Below are 21,754 nucleotides of genomic sequence, written 5' to 3' on the forward strand. Positions count from 1 at the left end.
TTTTTTTATTGTGGCAGAGGCCATAGATGGGCCTGGAGACATCAGTCTGCAGATATTCCTATCTCCACCTGAACATCCATGCAATGCCTCCAGCCTTCTCTAAGAAGAGACCAAATCAGCATTGGGAGGAAAACTAAAAATACAGGTAGGCTATCACAGCTGGGCAGAAAGAACTTGGGGAAACCTGTTATAGTATATGTTTACCTTTGGGCAGATGGAGAAAGAAAAAAAGTGTGATACTAACTGGTGGCAACTGTGGTGGCCCAGATGACAAACCCTCCTGGCAACGCACAAGCTGAGCAGCATGATTCACCCACGTATCACCTCTGCACTTGGTTTACTGCAGCCCTACCTAGGAACGCACGTGGGAAAGGTACCTACCAAGAAAATATGTAATATCCTGTTTGCTTAGCATCGGCCCTAGCCAACAACAGGGCTCGGTGGCCTTTTAGGGGCCAGCTGGACCCCCCACGGAGGGGAAGGGGGACACACAGGCAGCGGTGGTAGAGCAGTCAGAGCTCAGACTGTGCAGGTATCCCGGCCCCTCCAGGCGATTGTCTAGAGGACGGACGGAGGCTCCTAGGAAAGGAACAGCACCTCCCGCCTCCTCACGGTGGCAGCGCCACTCCCCCGCGCGTTGGCGGGTGCGGAGCGGAAGGCGCGGCGGGTCCCACCCGCGGGAGCGCGCACCGAGCACCGCGGATCCCCCTGCCCGCCCCGCCCCGGCCCGGCCCGGCCGCTCCGCCCGCCCCGGCACCTGGCGCGGCCCCGCCCGGCCGCGGCGGTGGGCGGGCCCCGCATGCAGATGCGTCCCCCGCCTCTCCGGTGCGTGCTGAGGTCAGGCTGGGCTGCGCTGCCAGCGCGGAGCAGCGGGGCTGAGGTCGCGGCGGACCCGGAGCCGCGGGGGCGGGCGCGGAGCTACGGCGAGCGCCTGGCTCAGGCCGGGAGCGGCTCCCTGTCGCCGGGAATCCGGGGGGCTCAGTGAAGCCCTTCCAGCCGCGGGCAGCGGGACAGCGCCCGGTGCGCGGAGCGGGGCGCCCGGCCCGCCCCGCCGCTCCTCCATGCGGGCGGCCAGCGGCGCTGGGGCGCGGGGCGCCGGGGGCAGCGCGCAGCGGCGCTGAGGCCGCGGCCGGGGGAGACGATGGCCAAATGGCTGAACAAGTACTTCAGCCTGGGCAATAGCAAGACCAAGAGCCCTCCGCAGCCCCCGCAGCCCGACTACCGGGAGAAGCGCAACGGTGCCGGCGGCGCGCCCCGCCCCGAGGGGCCGCCGCACCTCCACCTCCACCACCACACCTCGCCTGGCTTTTCGCGCCGCCGCCTACGCGACGACACCAGCGACCTGCTCCGCGCCTACCTCGCCCAGAAGGACCTCGACTTCGAGGACCCCTACAGCGGGCCCGGCTCGTCCCTGCGCAAGCTGCGCGCCATGTGCCGTCCGGACTACTCGGCGCCCGAGGACCTGGGCGAGGCGGCCCTCAAGGCTTCCTCCTCCTCCTCCTCCTCGTCGTGCTGCGCCACGCCTCCTACCACCGGCTCCCCGCATCTCTTCCGCAGCCACAGCGAGCGCCGCCCGGCGACACCGCCCGACGTGAAGTACATCTCCCCCAAGCACCGGCTCATCAAGGTGGAGAGCGGCGGCGGCGGCAGCGACGGCGCGGGCAAGAAGCTCCACAAGGGCTCCAAGCAGCCGGCGACTGCTGCTCCCTCTGCCGTGAAAGATAAGGTAAGTGTTGAGCTCCCGTTCCCGCCCCTGTAGACTAGGGAGTAGGGCTGGGGCTACGTAAGCCCCTGGAGGGACTTTTGGCGAGGGGACTAGCTCCTGTTTGCATCTGGAGCCGCCGCTGTTCTCAATCATCCTTCACCGGGTGGCCTGGCACTTTTTAGTATCTCAGGGCAGGCAGGGCATGTGCAAGACTGGCACGTGAAGTGATGGTGCCCTGTCCTCCTGGCTTTCAAACTCACCTCCCTTCTTTGGGGCAGGTTCACAGGTGTGCCTAGTCCTGCTCTGCGGCGCAATGCACTGCCAACCTCGTGACTGGTACCGAGGCTCTTGGGTTGGTATGCCCCTGCAGAATAGGATGTGAATCTTTAGGGAGGTGCTTTGGGAGCGCTAGAGTCCCTTGAAAAGCCTCGTGCTTGTGATCCAAAGTTGTGGCCTCAGGCCCATTGCTTGTGATATGGAACAGTCATATATAAAAAATACATTTAAAAAAAAAGAAAAGGTAATTGATGCCATCCCAAGGCATGCCGTCTATTTTTAAGGAGCCAGTTTGTAATTTGTTTAGTAATAACTTTCTTGCCTCCTAGTTCAGTACCAAAGGTGAGGCAGTTCAAAGTCCTGTGTCACAAGAGCATCACAACTTCCATAACTGTCTTTCCAACTGGCAGGTAGCTGAAGCAAACTCTGTAGCTACTTACTCAGATGCAAATGTCTTGTTTTTCAGTGGTCACTCTCTACAAATTTTAACAAATTCTCTAGACACAGCATTGTAAAGTGCTGGACTCAGGAACTCAGGTTACAGAGGGAAGTAGCATCAAATATTTTGTAAGCACAGCACATCCCCCCCACCTCTGTTGGTGTTGTGAGTATAGTTTAGTTTTTCTTCTATATTGGAAATAAATATTTCTCAATTTTGTTAATTGGCATTTTCAACTTCAGTATAATAGTCACATCACAAGAATTGCAAGTATGTGCTGAATGCTATCAGTCTAACTGATCTGTGTGTACATGTTTAAATATGTAACATGATTGCATTGCCACACTTTCACGACAACTTGATAAACTTTGTATCTGTCCAGGTGGCATTCCAAAGAAATCAGCTTGTGACAGTGATGATACAAGATTAAAAGTCTAGAATTTATTACACTGGTTTTTTTAGGTGTAGTTCCAGACTGGAAGCAACTTCTTTTGTGGAAGTGATTGATTAAAAGTTAGCATATCACTGTGTTACATGATATGTTATGATATATTCAGTCTTCTTTAAATTTCCTGGGTTGATACCAGGTATCTGCTCTTAGGGAAACACTTTCAGTGAAAACAACTGCTTGGGGCAAAATGTTTATTTCTTCCTTTTACTTCAATTTTTTTTTTAATCATCTTTCAGTTTTAGAACCTACTGAAGCAAATTTCAAAGCAGAAACCATATATTTGTTGCTAGGTAACCTGCTACCTCCTGTGGTCATAAATCTGTGTGCTGCTCCCAAGCCCTTGTAGGTTTTAAAGTTTGCCTGCAAAAAGCTTCAGTCGTAGTCACAATTATTTTCTCTTTTTGAGGCAGAGAACTATATGTGACAAGTAGGAAGTCTTATCATGTCTGAGAAATAAAATAGTCCTTGTGCCTCAAAAAGTTAGGTGTGCCTGCCCACAGCAGAATTTGGATGTGAAAAGCAACACATGCTTTTGTTTAATTGTATTATTTCCTCCCAGCAGTTGATGTGAAATCTCTATTATTTCACATCCCTGAAGTGTAAAGTCTGACAGGTGAACTTGGTAAGCAGGGGTCATAGCAGACAGACAGAGAACTGCTTGTCTTCTACACCTGTGATTCACTGAGGAAGAGATATGAGGAATTTAGTTAATGGAGTGTCTGTAGTTTGGTAGCAAATAAAGCAAGTGAAAATAAACTTGTGTAAGAAGGATATAGTACAGGGGACAATAAAGAAGCAATAAACCCCCCAAGACTAGGGGTTTATTGAGGTCCGATATTCAGAAGAATTCATAGAAATGATAAAAACATTTAAGGGAAAAAAATCTGTAGCATAAACAACTAAACAACTTGGGAATGAAAAAAACGATCTAGATGCCATATAGGTCTGACTTTGTGGAAGTATGTTAGTGTTTAATGATCCAATACTGTCTGCTTGAGTTCCATTCCAGCATCTGTTGGGTGTTTTTTTTCTGTTTTCATTTACAAGGATAGGGTGCTGTTTTCCTTTATGTGTTAATGGAGAAGTGAGAAGTATTGTTTTCAACAAATTCAGTGAGCAATTTTATAATTTCTGTTATTTCATCAGTAAAGAGTTGGCTGAGGAACTGAGTTGTGTGTCTTGAAAGAGTTACTGGAATGTGAAGGAGATTCAGGAAGGTGCTTGTTTGGTGTGTTTACTTATAAAGGGCAAATGGCAGAGTATGAATAGTGACAATTTAGTTAGTTGAAATTCCCAGGGGAAAAAAAAATTATAGTCTAGCTGATTCAGAGAATAAAGGAGATGGAGATTTAAAGCAGTGGCAGACATGATTGTACTCTGCAAGATTCCCAACATAGACTGTAAAAGTAATGGCACAGATGTAATTTATCTGATGTTCAAGAAGTTTTGATGTGTAGAGGTAGTAATACGAACTCAAGTTGAAACAGACAAACCCAAATTGCCATGCACCTTTTAACAGTGAAGTGACTAACCTCTACAGTAGATGCCCAGAGGAGAGTCATCATTTCCAGATGTTTCTGAATCCAAATTGTTGGGTAGATTTTTTTTTTATTTAGGTAATACAATCAGTCGAGTTCAGGGGCTTTAACAGTGATGCTTACCTTCAGACAAGGGGGAGCAGGCTGTGTTAGAATTCATGGCTGAAGCAGCTCAGTTCCTCCAGTGTAGCAGATAAGAAATTACTGGCTTCCGTCTTTAGTGCTGGCTTGGGAGATGTTAACTTCTTAATTCCTCTGTTGCAAGCAAATGAGTGTAGGCAAGTTGAAACAATATGTGGCTGCATTCTGCAGCAACCTAGGAGCTACGGTATTTGTGCAAGAATAAATGAGAGACTTGGTTTAAGATCAGCTCAATAGGCAAACCACTTAATGAACTGGGGATTGAAAACAATGAGCTGAAATCTTCCCGAGTGACTGTCCTCTGTCTGGCATGGTGGAGTGTGTAGATCCATGAAAGCAGCAATAATTGAGGAGACAGTGCCTGTGTAAAAGGATACTTCGTTTATGTTCTCACCTGTTACTTGTTTGAACCGAAATGTTCTCTGCCTGATTTTGCAGCTGAAGAACCTGGGACACTATTCAAAGACAAGCTGTATCATACTTCATTGCAGGAAGTTCTTAAGATTTAAAAGGTGGGATTGTAGTATTCTTGTTCTTTAAAGGATAATTATTTCATAATGAACATTATTTTGCCCTCTCTCTGTACAGTTGAGGCAGAACTTTGCAACGGTTTCGCATATTGAATGCAGAAGACACTGCAAGTTGCAAGATCCATTTCCACAGGTGTTAAAGAAATTTTTGACTCTAAGCTTTCACTTCCATTAGATAGGTTTATGGGCACAGATGCATTATGATATCTGGTTGCGTGAAAAGCTTGAGCAAGGCTACGCACAAAGGCAGCAAACTATTTTTCTTCATGTATCTCATGATGTCATAATGCAGCTAGAAATGCGTTTTTTCACATGTCAGTCTCGTGATTAATGGACTGTTACAGTCTTCTGAAAAGGAAGATATTCATATATTCGCTGAATGTCCACAGGCTCAGGTACTTTAGGGCTTTTTGAAATGATGTGTTAGGCTGTTCAGTTACAAGTATGCCTGGCATCTGCAGTGTATGCACAGCTTGGAACACTCAGCTTTGGAAACCATCCAGATTATCAGACTTCTGGACACAGAGATCCAAGCAGAGAAACACTACCAGGAAGGAGTATGAAGCAGTTGGAAGACACGTGGAGATTTAAGGAGGGAGTGGTAGCCTTCTGGAAGAGTGTATACCTTTGCAGTAAGCATATCAATCCCATTGAAAAAGCATACCTTAGCTACTAGATTCAAACAAGGAGACTGACTTGCCTGTTCTGAACTGAAATGTGCTTATTGAACTGTTTACTGGGACAGTAACTGAACACATTCCATACGGCCTTATTCTTAAAAAAGGCTAATATTGCAGTACAAATGACTGTAAGGGAACTGGGCAACGTGGTGGACCTTTGTCTTGTTTCCACCTCTTTCCAAGCAGCCTGTGTATCTAATCTCTATGAATTGTGACCACTTGGCCCCCAATGAGCAAGAACATCTCTGCATCACTCTTTTATCTGTTCCCGCACTTGTTTCACAGGAGAGCATGCAAGACAAACATGTTTCTGTGCTGGGCTGTCTTCCCAAACTGAAAGGATCCACATTGCTGTTAGAAACAGCAGATCTGGGCTATCATGTGCTAAGTTTTTGGGCTCATTGCATGTTACAAAGTATTCATTCCTTTAGGACTGAAAGGGTGAAGGATACAAGGTATGAGTTTAAAAGTTTTAGAGAAAACTCAGGATAAATTTTTCTTGTTAAAAGTACCTGTGTTTGTCTTTCCTCACATTGTCCAACTGTAGTCTGTTTGATTGCATCTGTAATTATAGACACTTCAATCTCTTATCTTGTGACCCTGTCTTATTGCTGGGCAACAAGAATAAGCATGTGTGTTCTTCTGTCTCTTCAACCTGTGTTCTGAGCATCCTGTGGTGTGAGAGGTGGCTGCTGTATGTTTTAGGGCAGTTAGTCTGAGCTTAGTGCTTTAACTGTTGTCTCCCCATACATACTCCAAGTCACATTTTGAAATGGTTACCGAAAGACATTTGGTGATGACTAAAAATCACATGGGGGCCTTTACTGCAAGGACAGAATCACAGAACTGCAGAATGGTTGAGGTTGGAAGAGATCTCTGGAGATTAGCTTGTCTAGAGTCCCGTGCTCAAGCAGGGCCACATAAATCCTGTTGCTGAGGGCCATGTCCAGACAGCTTTTGAATATCTGCGAGGGTGGAGACTCCGCAACCTTTCTGGGCCTCCTGTGCCAGTGCTTGGTCACCTTCACATTGGAAAAAGTGTCTCCTGATGTTCAGTTGAAAGCTCTTGTGTTTCAGTCTGTACCCATTGCTTCTTTTCGTGTCACTGTGTGCCACTGAAAAGAGCCTGGCTCTATCCTCTTTGTACCCTCCCTTCAGATATTTATACACATTGATAAGATTCCCCCTGAGCTTGTATAGATTGAACAGTCCCCTCTCACTCACCCTTTACTTGTACACAGGGTGCTCCATTCTCTTCATCTCTGTGGCCCTTTGCTGGACTCCCTTTGCTGGACTTTGTATGTCCATGTCTCTTTTATACTGATGATCCCACAGCTGGACCCAACGCTGCAGGTGTGGCGTTACCAGTGCTGAGGAGAGGGATCCTATCCCTTGACCTGCTGGCAATGCTTTGCCTAATGCAGCCCAGGTGCCATTCGCCTTCTATGCAATAAGGGCACATTGGTGACTTATGTTCAGCTTCCTTTTCCACCAAGCTGCCTTGCGGCTGGATGTCCCTCAGCATGTGCCGTTGTACGAGGCTGCTCATCCTCAGGTGCATGACTACATTTCTTGATGAACTTCATGAGGTTCATGTTGGTCTGTTTCTCCAGGCTGCAGAGGCCCCTCTGGTCACTCGTATCTCGGCCATTCCTCGCAGTGTGGTGTCCTTTGCAACCTGGCTGAAGGTACACTCTTCCTTCATCACCCATGTCACTAATGAAGATGTTAAACAGGACTAAAACTGATATTGACCCATGGAGTACACCACTTCACTGGTGCACCCATAGCACTAGACTTTGTGCTATGGGTCACTACCCTCTGTACCTCATCGTTGAGCCAGAATTCAGTCCACCTCACTGCTCAGCCAGCCTTTGCATCGACAGCTTGTGCATGAGGATTTTATGAGAGACAAATGTCAAAGGCCTTTACTGAAGTCCAGATAGACAAGAGCCACTGCTTCCCCCTCATCTACCAGGGCAGTCATTCAGGTTTCCTTACTACAGTTTTCAGTTCTAGCTGAGAAACTAACAAAACCATTCCTGGCTGCAAGTACTTGGGATGTTTTCCATTGGAGGGATGAAATGCCATTTTTAAGTTAATTTATTGTTAATATTTGACTATAAAAAATAGCTACAGTCTGTTTGGTCCAGATGAAAAGAAACCTGCAGATCTCTTTTGTTTCTGTACCCAAATTCCATACATTGGTGTCAAACAGTAATGCCTGAATTCTTTTTTTCTTTCCATGTGGCTTTGCAAAAATACTAGATATTGGATTATCAGTAGCTGTATTCCCAGAGGATTTAAAAGCATTTTACAGGCTTTATGTGTGAGCAGTAGTGACCATGGGGAGACTTCAGCTACTCGAAATTTGCAACATGATATATATTTATTTATGATTGTGGACTAAAGGCTGCTGAAGGGAACTACAGGAGGACTGTCTGTGAGCAGACTGCCTTCCTGGATTTCAGATCTCTGTTCTTCTGAGATATTTAAAGATCTATTTTAATCTTGCAGGGTTTAAAACAAAACAAAAACAGAAAACCCAAAGGAACAAAAGATGGTTTTAAATATTCAAGAAAAGTCACAAATGTTCCAAATCTAGTTTTAAAGATCAGTGTGTAAATCTGAATTAGGTATTTTTTGCTTTCCCCAGCACCTCACTACCAGTTCACAACTGTCTCAGAAAGTTAGACATTTCCCCATTTGTGTTTCAGTTACCTTTCGGACAAGAAATGTATCATACTCTGGAAATCATTGCTATGAATGAGGCCTGTGTTTTCTTACAGGGCCAGAGCTGATGCAGCCCTTTCCAATGCTCAAATTTAGGAGTAGAAGGAAAGGCTCTATACACATTTTATCTGTTGAGTAGTCCTCTAGAATCATGTCCTAAATTTCTGACTTGTTAGCAAGATATTAAAAATCCTTGATTTATTTTTCCTGATACTTTTGGAAATCCAACTATGTACAGATCACTGTATCAGCAGGTTTTCCAAGGCTGTGAACTTAATTTTGAAAAAAAAAGGTTGTGCTTAGGCTACAGGGAGAACCCAACAGGTTCTGGAATTCAGTGCTTCATGGAGGAAAACATAAGTGCAAGTCTTTATTTATTTACAAAACAAATCAAGACAAAACTTCACAGTACTGCTGTATGCAGGCTGAGCTTTGTCCAGGCTTCAACATCAGAGATACTTCTGATGTGTAGTTACCTGAACATTAAATGAAAATGTAATTTTTAAAGAAATATCTGCCCAGGGCCTGTCTGGGATGTGAGACCTGGAGGTTGCTTGGGGGCAAGGAGAGAAATTTGGTGTTTCTCAAAGATTTAATTTCATAACTACAATCAAATATAACAACAACAGCAACAAAACATCTAATATTGTTAGTTGGTGTTGGCCACCAAGTTGATTAGAGGGATGGAGGACCTCTCCTGTGAGGAAAGGCTGAGAGAATTGGGTTTGTTGAGCCTGGAGAAGAGAATGTTCCCAGGTGACCTAATTGCAGCCTTCCAGTACCTGAAAGGATCCTACAGGAGACTTTTTTATGAGGTCATGTAGTGACAGGACAAGAGGGAATGGCTTCAAACTGAAAGAAGGTAGGTTTAGATTAGATTCTAGGATATTAGATGTTACTGTGAGAGTGGTGAAGTACTGGAACAGATTGCCCAGAAAGTCTGTGGCTGACCATCCCTGAGAGTGTTCAAGGCAAGGTTGGATGGGGCTCTGAACAACCTGGTCTAGTGGAAGGAGTCACTACTTATGGCAGGGGGGTTGGAACTAGATGGTTGTTGAGGTCCCTTCCAACCCAGGCCATTCTATGTTTCTGTGATAATACAGAGTGACTTGTACTGTAGCTAGTGACTTTTCTGAGTAAGAATTCTCAAAGAGGACGAGGAATTTTCATTACATTGTGTTAAATTGTGTCAGTTAACTATGGTGTAGACATATTCACAGTTTCTAAGTACTGTTGTCTTCTGTATCTCTGCTGACAGTGACATATTCTTGTCTGTGGTATTGCTGGACTTAACTGTTGATCACAAAGGTCAAAAAGGCCAATGTATGATCTGCCTTTATATATTTATTTAACTGTATACCTGCCTGTGGCAGGAGGGTTGAAACTAGATGGTCTTTAAGGACCCTTCCAACCCAAACCATTCTATGATTCTATATATTGATAAAATAATAATATTTATTAATAACAGATCTTTCCCCCCCCAAAAGACAAAGCCCCACCACCACCACAAATGAGTCTCCCATAATAAATCTCCCAAAGGACTGGTGGACAGGAGAGATCTTTTAGGTTTATTTGCTACATGTTGTTTATTGTAATTCCTCTTGGATTCCTCTAGAACAGTGTGTCCTTGATCATCATAGTCACTAAATCAGTGAAATAGCAAACAGTTCTGTGCTGAAGTTGCTGTTTTAAAGGTAGTTAGATCTTCTGTGTTTCAGTTCAAAAAGTGTTTACCCCGATTATTTCACTGTGGTAAGTTCTCATTTGTTTCTTTCTTGTTTGTTCCCTTTAAAATGTGTTTTTTTGGTCAGATAGAGATACCTGTGAAATTAAGCATATAGGTGTGTTCCCTGGTTTCTTCCTGTTACAGTATATGCAAATCATTCTTTTGTATTTGCAAATATCGACTTAAACTTGTATTTAATATGATAATATTTGTCAGACTTTTTTTTTTTTTTAAGACTGTGGAGGAACAAAGACTATGCATCAACAGTGAAGCTTGCAACTAAGTTAATATATAATAGAGGGATAAACCAACCAGAATCTCAGCTTCTATTTTATTTTCTGGGGGTTGGTTGTTTTTTTTGGTCTTGTATCTGCTGGCTAACTTTTTAGCTAGAGCTATGGTTTTGAATTTGTCAACTTGGTCTGGTAACTGAGCTGTACTCTTTGTCTTCAGAGTTTTAAAGACAACCTACTGGGACGTACTCCTGTGAGTGTTCCCTAAATCGTTGTTGACCTCTTTTGATCAGTGCACTTCTATTGATGGGTTGGAATTTTCTTTGCTTGATGTTACTGATGCCTCAAGCTACTATTACTAAATGTGCCTGATAGAAAATAGTATCATATGTGCATGGGGTGCCATAGAATGGGCTTGTATAGAGCAGGAATCAATAGCTGTAGGAGCTCACAGCCCACTCAGGTGATCTTGCATTCTGTTAAGAGGTAAGCCACAGGTCTTTGAAAATAGCCTTGACAAATGCAGCCAGTTTAAACATTAATTTGGAATCTGAATGACTGCCTGAGTCCTTCTAGGGTTTCCTGTTAGCTGTTTTTCATTTTGGTAAATAAGACCCCTAAGGAAGGTGGCTGGATTTAGCAGAAGAGGGAGGCAAATTAAATGTGTCCTGCTCCAAGGGTCAGAACTTGTGTATGAATGTTCTTTCTAGCCATAGTTACAGAACCTCAACACTTTGCCATTCCTCTGATTATGTCCAGGGTAGATGTGTGAAGTACAGCATTAGATCCTGGACAGTCTGAGTGTTCAAGACTTTTGGGAGGGATGCATTGGTAGATGATGGATGGCGTCTGTTCCCTTCTCTTTCCTGTCCAGTGTTTGTCACTAACATGAAACATCAACTTGGAGGCCAACTGAACAAGTTTAGTCATTTGCCTTGAAAGTGCACTTAATCAAAGATGTGGAAGGGGCACTGCATGCAGGCCCTAACCTGGGATGATCTGTGCTGGCCTTGGCCTCTGGACTGTAGAAAACAAATGGCTGACTGAGACCTGTTTGCTGGGCTGTTGCTGAAAGGTTGTTGGGAGAAAAATAAACAAAGCACACAACAAATAACCCTTTCTGGAAAATGGATGAGCCCTAGTGAACATGGAGGCACTTCAATCAACACACAGAAAGACCTGCTCCTACGTGGCCGTGGGGGAGAGGTGCCAGTGTGGTGTTCTCACATTGGATCTTCCCTACATGGCATTGAGGTGATAAAGATGGTCTGCAGAATCAGGGCATGTACCTGCGATACTTTGTGAACAGAACTTGTGTGTAGCAGTGGCAAGCATGTGCTTTGTGAGGATGGCACTAAGGAGTATGAGGACAGTGTATTAATATTGCCTATCATGAAGCAAATGTTTTGATTATTATGTGTACCATAACTAGGAAATTCATGTACTCAGAACCTTGTATTTCATCAAAAGTCTTTGTCTGTACTTTGTCCTGCTGCATATAGGCTCGGAAAATGAGCTCATTAGGTAAAAGTAATTTATGTGGAGCTGGCACAAGGACTTGCAGATTAGGAATCCTTTTTCTGGCTGAGATCTCTGAAAACAGGAGAAACAGTCTTCTGAAATGGGATCGTGAGAAGGAGTTCAGACATTTAAAGTAGGTATGTTATAATAGAACCAACAAGCATAGTCATTTGAGGTTTGGCTTCCCTTTGAAAGAAGTAGAAAAACTTGAGACTTTATAGAAGTAGAGAATTTATAGCTGTTTGCAAGTGTAGAAGAAATCAAATACTGACACTGACCAGCTGCTATATGCAGGCTGAGAATTACTAGATTTTAATATATACGGAAACAGTAACAGTCAGCTGGGAAGCCCTCTGACAGCTCAGAGTTGTAAATCCACCTTTAAGGAGATACACAGTTCCAGGAAAGGTGAAGCAGGCTGCTCTTTCCGCCTGACTGAGTGCTGAAAAATGGATTTGGAGTTTGTTGTGGGAGAGGGTTGTTTGAGTGGGGGGGTCTTTTTGCTTTTTGAGGGGGTGGTCTTGTTTGACAGCATTTTTTTATGTATAATTTTTGTCCTAGTAAATTTTTGGCAAAAATAGCTGTGCTAAGACTACTTTCTGTTTCATATTTCAGTACAGTTATGCTAAGGATTGGTGAGTACTACATGTCAGTGTTTGCAATAGGAGAGCAGTACAGAGCCCATGCTACCACCTAGCAGCTCTTGACAGGATCTGATCAGAAGGCTACATGGATGGCATTTCAACTGCATCACTTGGAGATAAACTTGTCCTTGTGACTAGGAGAAATTACTGCTGCGTGATACACATTGTTGTCTTTGTCTCAAGTGTGTGCAGCTGCTGTCACTTGATTTGCTGCTTGGGCATATGTTGCTAGACAGGGGGGAGGGGACTTTTCCCCTTTGTGTTAACTGCTTTTTGCAGTAATGAGGGAGTAATTTTGGACACCAAGTGAGAAAAAGGATTATGTTTTCCTCCCTCCATGATCCGTGCCAGTCTGGTGATTTCTGGTCAAAAAGAAACTTCTGGTCACTTTAGACTTTGACTGGAGGAAAACACACAAAAAATATAGGTAAAACATCAGTCCTAGCAGTGAAATAAGCAAATAAGTAGTATAAAATCGCAGTGTTGCAGGGCCTGAGTAATGACACTGAAGTGCGTTAGATGTTTTGTTCTGTAATTTTAAAGGAGTTACGCAGTGCTCATTTACTCCATAGAATTTGTGCAGGTGTTTGATCTGTAAATACTTGTGTGTCCCGTTTTTCTTCTCTGTCTGGTGGGGTATGTTGGCAGCAGGAGACTGAAGTGGATGCAGCTTTGGTCTCTTAGCTAGCAGTGTACTCCTGGTTCTTTTTTGAAAAGATTGAAGCTGTTGGAATAGCAGTTTGTTCTAAGTCTTACTGGTGCTGGTCTTAAAGATGCAAAGTAACTGGTGGGCTGAAAAATTCCTCTTTAATAGAGTAAGCCATTTAGGCTTGCCCTGCTTTGAGTGATGGGTTGGACAGGGTGGTCTCCTGGGGTTCTTTCCTACATGAATTATTTTATGATTCTGTGGGGATTCTGGTGCTGAGGTCTGCCTCTGCTTAGCTTCAGGTTATCTTGTCTGTGGTACATTGCATTTCTGTGCTCTGCAATAATTCTCGTGTGAGGATTTTTGCCCTTGCCCTGATCCCCTTGTCACCTTCCAGAAATGAAGATTAGCTCTGCCCCTTCAATTATAGAGAGGAATAGTTCCTGTGACTTCAACTGACTGATTAAAAAAAACTATATATGGGACTTACACGTTCAGTGATTTTTACAGAGCTCAGAAAGCATAGTAATGTAAGGTGTGAGATTTTCAAACCTTCAGATTTTTTTAGTCTTCTAGTAGAGGAGGAAAACGTGTTCTGATAGAATTTCTTTTTGCTGCCTTTTGTCTCAGTTCACAAAATATAAGTAAATATGATGTTTTTCTGAGAGAAAGAATGACACAAATGGGTTCAAGGATTTAAATTTAGCCAAGAAGCTTGTTTTATGTCTTGTTTCTTTTCAGCTGAGAACTAAAATTACAAAGGTTCTTATTAATGCGGTGAAAATAGTAGCCTTATTTATTTGAATGATAAATTTATTTGAAAAATTTATTTGAAAAATTTATTTGAAAAATTTATTTGAAAAATTTATTTGAAAAATTTATTTGAAAAATTTATTTGAAAAATTTATTTGAAAAATTTATTTGAAAAATTTATTTGAAAAATTTATTTGAAAAATTTATTTGAAAAATTTATTTGAAAAATTTATTTGAAAAATTTATTTGAAAAATTTATTTGAAAAATTTATTTGAAAAATTTCTAGCAATATTTTCAGTTGTAGCTGATAAACCTAAAAAGCAGAGGGTATGAAGTGTGTGCAAGAGAAAATGTGATTTATTTTTTTTTCTGAATATTAGCAAACTTCTCTGATAGGAGTTGCACTGGATTGAGTTTGCTGACTGATTGGCTCTTTCTAATTTGTCCATTGCAATTATTCTATAGCTTGTGCTTGTCAGAAATCTTTTCAACACAGAGTGTGCCTTTGTTAGGTTTCTGGTGTGAGCAGGAGCACACTTCTGTTTAGTTTACCGTTTAGTAACTGATCTGTGGCGATTGTGTGTTTCTCCTCTGAACTCAGACTGTACTTTGAAGATGGAATAGGACACAGCTCTGTGGAACTGGGGTGTTTTTTGGTTTTTTTTGCTGATAGGATGTTACTGCCTTCTGATTTGCACATCTGACTGGAGAATTCAGTAACAGTCACTTTCCTGTCTTTCAGGTATTGATAGCTGATGACTACTCAGATCCGTTTGATGCCAAAAGTGAGTTGAACAGAATGGGAAAAGGGGAGAACACTGGCTACATGGAACCATATGAAGCCCAGAGAATAATGGCTGGTAAGAAAAGACAATTGCACATGTGAGCTCTAGTTGCATGGCAGTTTCCATGTATATTATAGCTGCTGTGAAACAGAAATGTCATTGTTTGGAAAACTTTGGCATGGAAACCCATGTTTCTGAAGATACTTAGGTAAGCACCAGTAAATGGCATGAAAGCTTTTAATTTGCCTGCATGTGCCTTGATATCTAAAAATACTGCTCTGGACCTCACTTTAAAATATAGGTGTTTTGTGCTGTCATGTGAGAAGATTAAAAAAATATGAGCAGTGGGAGTTGGAGTGTGTATTGCTCAGCTTGGCAATGTCAAGGCTGTAATTCGTGTATGTAGTAGGGATGGCCAAAGCATGCCATTGTGTTATTTCAGTTAAAAACAGTTGATCAGTTTGCTTTATGGACTTTTTTCCTCAATCAGATTCAGACTTCTTGGTCTTCCTTCTCTTGGAGGATGGCTGTAAAGCTACGTCTTCATGTAGCTTCCATCTTTCCTTCCTTGCTGCTCTGATTGTTTTTTTACCAGTGGTCAGAATGAGACACTATAGGATGCCTGTAAGCCTTTAACAGCTATTCTTGATAGTTTTTTTCCTTTTTCGTCATGTAGGGAGGTGGTTAATGGTAGCATTGTTGTAGGAATTTGGACTGTTTGAACCCCTTGTCCTAGTGTTATGCAACTGTATTTTCCGTATATTCTTCTTATCTGCATCAATTTCCTACTTATTGGCTGTGCATTCTGTAAAATGCTCCAAGGTATGGGACCACATGTTCTTAATTTATGATGATTTGAATCAATCAACACACATCTTTGTGCAGATCAGTTGTGCATTTCTTGGATTTGTGGAGCAGGTCCTCTTTTTCTCGTTATGGAGTAAAAGTCATTCTTGTGCCCAGTTAAGTTGATTGTATGCTTTCCTTTTCTATTGGCAGCTCCTGTTTTGGGCCCTCAGGAAAGATTAATCAGTGGGGGAAGATGAGGCTGTTGGATGCAAAGATCCTTTTTTCATGCAAGTGTTCCTATTTTTCTTTTCTTAAATAGCATTTCTGAAGAGAGACAGGAAATGACATGGAAACTATTGCTTGGAAGTTCTCACTATCTTATAGAGGGGCTGGGAGCTTTTATTTCTCATTAGTGTGAATCCATTCTAAGTTGAGTAATTTTTCAGAAAAACAAATTAGTCCAAACAATTTTTTGCTCTGTGTTGAGCAAAATGCACAGGTGTTTTGTGATGAACATTTGTGATTTTAACTATGAAGTTTACAGTGGGTTGACTGGTTTCTCCCTGTGTTCAGGACAGGAGTTTATTCTATCTCCTTTTCCAGATTAGCCATAACGAATGAGATGATTTAGTGGACAATACTAGATGACTTACCTAAAGTAAGGAACAGTGGGTTTGCGAACCCTTGCACTTACAAGACACCTTTTGCCAAATTTGTATTTGGCGCAACTGATAAGCTGTTATATCTGCTCCATATGTTATTATAAAGGAAACCTGAGGAGCTCTCAAAGATGCCCTTTTGAAAATGAGGTTTAATTGATTATAATGATAGAGCAAGTGTTCTGAATATGCATTTGATTGAGCCAGCAGAAGATGATTGATATACCCATGAAGATGTTTAGTGTTTTGAGATCCAGGTATCTTGTCCTAATGCAGATAGAAATAGAGAAGGTCTTCCTGCAAACCTCCATGAGGTCAGGTTGTGTTGACTATATTCAAGCATGTGGTTTTGTGTTTGGGGTTTTTTATTGCTCAGGTATTGCCTTTGCCCTTTACTTGACAAATGAAAATCCAAAGGCATCCTGTTGGAGAGTTTTTAAAGGTTCAGTTTTTATTTACCAGGTGAGTTCTATTATGTGTATGCACCTTCTAAAGAAGATCTTTTGACTGCAGATTGATTGGCCTCAAAATCTTTACTGCTTTGTTTGTTATGTTTATTTGTTGGTTTTGTTGTCTGATGAATAGAAGAACATGAGATGGCTATCTGTTTAGCTTGACTAATCTGATTAAGTCCTTCTGACTGTATTTAAAATGGGTTAATCCCAGAGAGAAGTAATTTGCATACCCCAGCAGAACGCAGGAAATGTAGGAGAGACACAAAACATGTTACTGGTGTACCCAAACCTTTGCATTCTGGAAACCAGGTGTAAGGCTAGTTGAAATATGAGCCTAAAATTTTTGTGCATGTTACCTGCTCCTTGAGTTAGGAGAGGATTAGGCAAAAGCAGGTGTCCATATGAAATAAGACCCTATGATTTCAATATGAGAAAGTAAGCTTACACCTGAATAGAAATGTATGATGTCTGAAATAATTAGTATTTTCATTCAGTACTTCTCCTTTCTCCCTGAGAGCTCTGTGGGTTTGCAGTTGTCATGTAATTTGTTCTGAGCTGATGTTTAATTTGAAAAAAAAATGCAATCCTTAAAGTTAATTATTTCAATTAATTATTTAATGGTCTGTCTGTTTCTACGCTGTCTGTGGTTAGAATTGGGTTCAATCAGGCTTGAAGTTTCTTCTGCTGATAGTGTCCTCCAAAAACACTGTCTTGCCAGATTTGTGGTTGTGAGGACTGAAAGCAAGCAACCTTTATGCCAGGTTTTGGAAAGACTTTTTGAAGGAAGGCTTGACCTGAGGCTAAGGAAAAGCGTGCTGATAAGGAATGCATGTTTATAAGAAACTGTCATCTCCTGTCAGCCAAGCACATCTGCTGGCTAGTAGTGATATTCATAAGTGTCCTGTCTTCAGGAAGTCTGTGCCAGAGGTTCAGAGGAAACCCCTGGGAATCCAGTTCCTGATGTGCTGTGTGGCGTGAGTCTCTGGTTGGCTGTGTGTGCACCTGAAGCCATGGGAACAGCGTTGTATCTTTGCCTTATCCACAACCTGTTTGGAGATTTGATGTCTCAGTGTAACTACATATGTATGAAGGAAGTTCTCTGTGATGTTAATATCTGACAAACTGTGTCATGGACTACACGTGGAGTGAGATTCGTGCATGCATGAGAGCAACAGACGTAGCTAAGATGATGATTTCTATGGATCCCGAGAATTAGATGGACCTTACTTTCCCTGTAGTATCAGTCTGTAGCTGCTGCAATGACGTGTGTCCTGCCACAGAAACAAGCCTGTGCTGCCTTACCTAGCCTGTAACCAAGCATCATTGCTTTAATCAGGTGTAGAAACTAGTTTGTGCTTGAGAAAGAGTTCTCCAGAGAAGCCGTGGCTGGAGATGCTGCATTTGAACATTCCAGAAGTGAATGGTTGAGATACTGTCAGGTCAGAGTGGCAGTGCTGCTCTGTCATCCATTCTTCACAGGGAGTGCTGGGGGAAGAGAAATTGAGTTCCACCTGAGTATTTACTTCCATCGGTCTGCACTAGATGTCAAATCACGGAGAGGGGTCTGTTTTCTGTGGTAATCCCTTACCTGTGAGGAGAAAAGGTGCACTTAATTCATGGATGTTACTATGGCTATACTTGGGGAAAATGTGCATTTGTTTCCCTTTCAAATCCCCTATAAGTCATAAGGTCCTATTCTAGCCATACTCTTATGGGTATGCTTTTCCACGTTCCCCTGACAGCTGCACATGTTGACGCAGCTTTTTCAGGCATCTCTGCCTTGCAGAAGGAATTAAGAGAAGTCCTCAGACTGCATGAGACATTTGCAATCAAATGCCATGTCAAGGCTGTCTATACCACAGCCTTATATATGCTGTATGAAAGAACTCACCTTTGGAGGAGGATCCGGTTTTGGATCATCACTCAGACAGAGATATGCTGTCAGCCAAGTTGTTGCATGAAGAACTGTCTGCTGTCCTTCTTGCTGCTGGATTTGAAGAGAGCCCCTTGCTTCTAACTCACAATGTCTTGTGTGCAAGGTGCTTAGCATGATATGTGCTATTAAATAAAATTAACTGAAAAACAGTGAAATTAAGGTCATAGGTCATTTCAAGTCTCAAAATAGTTTGGAAGCACATTATCAAAAGTGGCTGGGTGAGGGGAGGTGCTGTTTGGTGAGAAAGGAAGTAAAAAGCATTATCTGAGGGGCATGCCTACCTTGAGAAATGTTTCTTAGCAAAATCACTTCTGTTTTTTTTCCACATCAGGAGCTGTGTTTTCTGTTGTCTAGAATGGTTATGAATGGGGAGTTAGGGCAAGCTAAGCCCTTGGGTTAATACAACAGTTTGGAATTTGAGTTAAGCCTGTGGTACATCAGTGCCTTGATTTCTTAGAGGTCTACAAATGCCTCAGGTATGTGCTCTGGAAGTTCTAATGTACACCATGTTTTTCCTTTGCTTTTGTAGGTATGACCTAGGACTGTGCCAGGGACCCCCTTCATGGGGTTCTGGCATCCTCTAGATCATGCATCTGCCTCAAAGATATGGTAGACAGGGAGAAAACCTTCTTCTTGTGTTTCAGAATTCTGCAGACCTAAATGGGTAGCACTTCTGAAAACAGGTACTTTCCCTGAGATGTAACATACCATGTGGTATTCCTCATGAAGGAAATGCTCTGTTGTGAACAGACTTCAGAAGGCTGTCACAACACTATTAACAAAATATACATTGTGCTTCTCTTCTGATCAGGATAAATTTAGAAGCTACTCAGGACATAAAAAAAAAATCTCCTTTTGTACAGCCAGAGCAGGTATTTGAGGAAGAAGGAAATCAGTTTTGTTATTGATGCATTTCTCACAGGAGGCTGGTAACACAGTTGTCCTGGGAACTGGACGTATTAGATTTTGTAGGTGGGTTGTGCTAACACATGAGATCAGGGAAAGCTCAATGTGCATTGGGTAAGTCCCAAATCAACTCAGAAGCCTGCTGCCAGTACCTGTTGAAGACTGGAAAATCCCAGTAAGTCACAAAAGGGCTTCTGGACATAATAGAAAGCTGAATTCAAGTTTCACAGACTGAGTAGATGAGCTTGTATACATGCTCCAGGGCTGAGCGACTGGTGTGTGTGAAGGACCTGTGTACTGGACCTGAAGAGCTGGAAATTATTTCTAGGGATGCTCTAGAGTGTTTGGATCATGGTACAGAGATACCTGTTGTCTTGCCTATGTTATTCAGTGTATTCATCAACCTAGGTGATGACACATCTGCCCCATCAGCAAAAGTGAGCATAAAGTAAGGGAAGTGCTTGATGAGTAAAGAGCAGAGTTTTCATCTGGAGAGGCCTTAATAAATATGAACATTCTGCCAAAAGGAGCTTTTTTAAAATGAAACAAGGGGATATTAGAGAAAATTCCAAAAGAAAAAACACAGCTTTTTTCACAGGCTTACAACATTAGCATCCTCTTCCTTTCTTCTTTTTCTATGTATTTATCATCCTGTCTCTGTATGTATCATGCTGGCTGTGCAGTAGAACAGCAGTGAGCAAGTCTAACTAGATCACACTTAGAGATTTTGTGCTTTGCCTCCCTCCCTGTGGGTGCAGAAAGCTGAGACTCCTCTCTAGTTGCAGACAGTGCTGGAAGAGTAAATGCCTTCCTGCATTCACTGGTTCTTTCTAGGGACTGACATAAGAAAGAGTGTGGCTGCATCACAATGGAATCTCCAGTGCATGACAGGCAGCCTAAAAAAAGCCATGCACCTGCCTTAACTGGGAGCGAGCCATGGACATGCTGGGAGAAGTAGCTCAGTCTTCATGCAAGCTATCACAGAAATGCTGGGAGTATGGAGAAAACAGCATTCCCATGAACCTGCACCTACTTCAAAAGCTCTTGGGTGTCAGTTTCCCTTGTAACTAGAAAGGCTGGTTTTTTGTTCAGGCCTGTAACTTCATCTGAATAGTCACTACAGCACATCGGTGGTGAGTCAGATACTGTAAAATTCTTTACCAGGTGGCCTCTGGCATGTTGCTTGTTGGCACTGAGTTTACAACTGCAAATAATATAGAAAGAGCAATGATAACTACTTTGATAAAGGCTTTGATTAGGTTGCCTTGATTAGCACGTACAGCATGGGAAGTGTAGAAAGAATGTTTCTGGCCTGCTGAAAGACACTGAGCCTAGCAAGCCAACCTTTAAGCACTGTGATGGCTCTGCTTAAGATTTGCTGTCCGCTAGTATTTGAACATGGCAAACAGCTGAACGTAGCCAACACAGAAAAGGCAGTATATTTGACCACTAAGCTCAACAGCTGGCATAGTTTTCAAAAAACTTCAAGCCCCTTTTCTTGTTCCTACATTTGTGTGTTCCAGTTCTAATTCTCTTCAAGGCTCTAACTCTAGGCTAGCCATGACTAGAAATCAGCCCAAAATGAGAATTGACCCACTGTCAGTCCACCTCATGTGTTATTCTGGACTCCTCACTAGCATTACATTTATTGTCTTGTTGCCAGATGGTGTGGATATGACTACACGATGGCCATTTTAGAAGAACAAGTTTGGGGATAATTTTTTCCTTTAAAAAGTCAGGGAAAGTGCAAGGTAACTCTTCACTCTTGAAATTTGATGTGTATGTGTTCTCGAATCAGCATTTGCAATGTGGGTGAGATCTGAAGAAGTTCAATAGCACACAGAAGTAAGCTTGTGACCAGTAACAAGATGTCTTTATTTACATGTTGGGAGTTTCCTATAGGGATGCACTGGAAATCTTGGGGAGCTCTTCCTAGAACTGACAAAGATGGGGATGTCTGAAGTGTTCTGAGCGTACCCATCATTTGGAACACAGTGCTAGTGTTACTGTCACCTGCTGCTGTCCTGTAGTGCAGAATTCCCTACAGCCCATTAGAAATGAGGACATGTGCTCTGAACAGCTGTGCTCCTTCTTTAAAGTATGCTAGATGTAATGTTAGTTAGAAACCTCCTGGGCTTCAGCATCTATTTCAAGTTGTTTCTTACTTAATTAGAAATTTGGACAAGAGATTTCATTCAGCAATGATT

General features: G+C 42.6%; 1 protein-coding gene and 1 long non-coding RNA gene across 5 annotated transcripts in view; one reads left to right on the forward strand and one right to left on the reverse strand.

Moving 5' to 3' along the window:
• The first annotated feature begins 821 nt into the window (after positions 1 to 821).
• The window catches only part of SHB (SH2 domain containing adaptor protein B), an 89,133-nt gene continuing 68,200 nt past the window's right edge, over positions 822 to 21,754 (forward strand). For 3 of the 4 annotated variants that reach the window (XM_064642501.1, XM_064642499.1, XM_064642500.1), the window contains exons 1-2: positions 827 to 1,726; positions 14,760 to 14,877. In XM_064642501.1, coding sequence (XP_064498571.1) covers positions 1,142 to 1,726; positions 14,760 to 14,877 — 703 coding nt within the window. In that variant the 5' untranslated portion in view covers positions 827 to 1,141. Of the gene's footprint in view, positions 1,727 to 14,759; positions 14,878 to 21,754 lie in introns of all 4 variants that reach the window. The other variant, XM_064642498.1, reaches the window with a different exon arrangement.
• LOC135407458 (uncharacterized) lies at positions 17,299 to 18,826 on the reverse strand. The gene is made up of 2 exons (XR_010426881.1): positions 18,597 to 18,826; positions 17,299 to 18,190 (listed from the first exon to the last, which is right to left on the reverse strand). It is a non-coding gene; the product is annotated as an uncharacterized LOC135407458 (long non-coding RNA).

This window comes from Pseudopipra pipra, chromosome Z (genome assembly GCF_036250125.1).
Source record: "Pseudopipra pipra isolate bDixPip1 chromosome Z, bDixPip1.hap1, whole genome shotgun sequence".
NCBI lineage: Eukaryota > Metazoa > Chordata > Aves > Passeriformes > Pipridae > Pseudopipra > Pseudopipra pipra.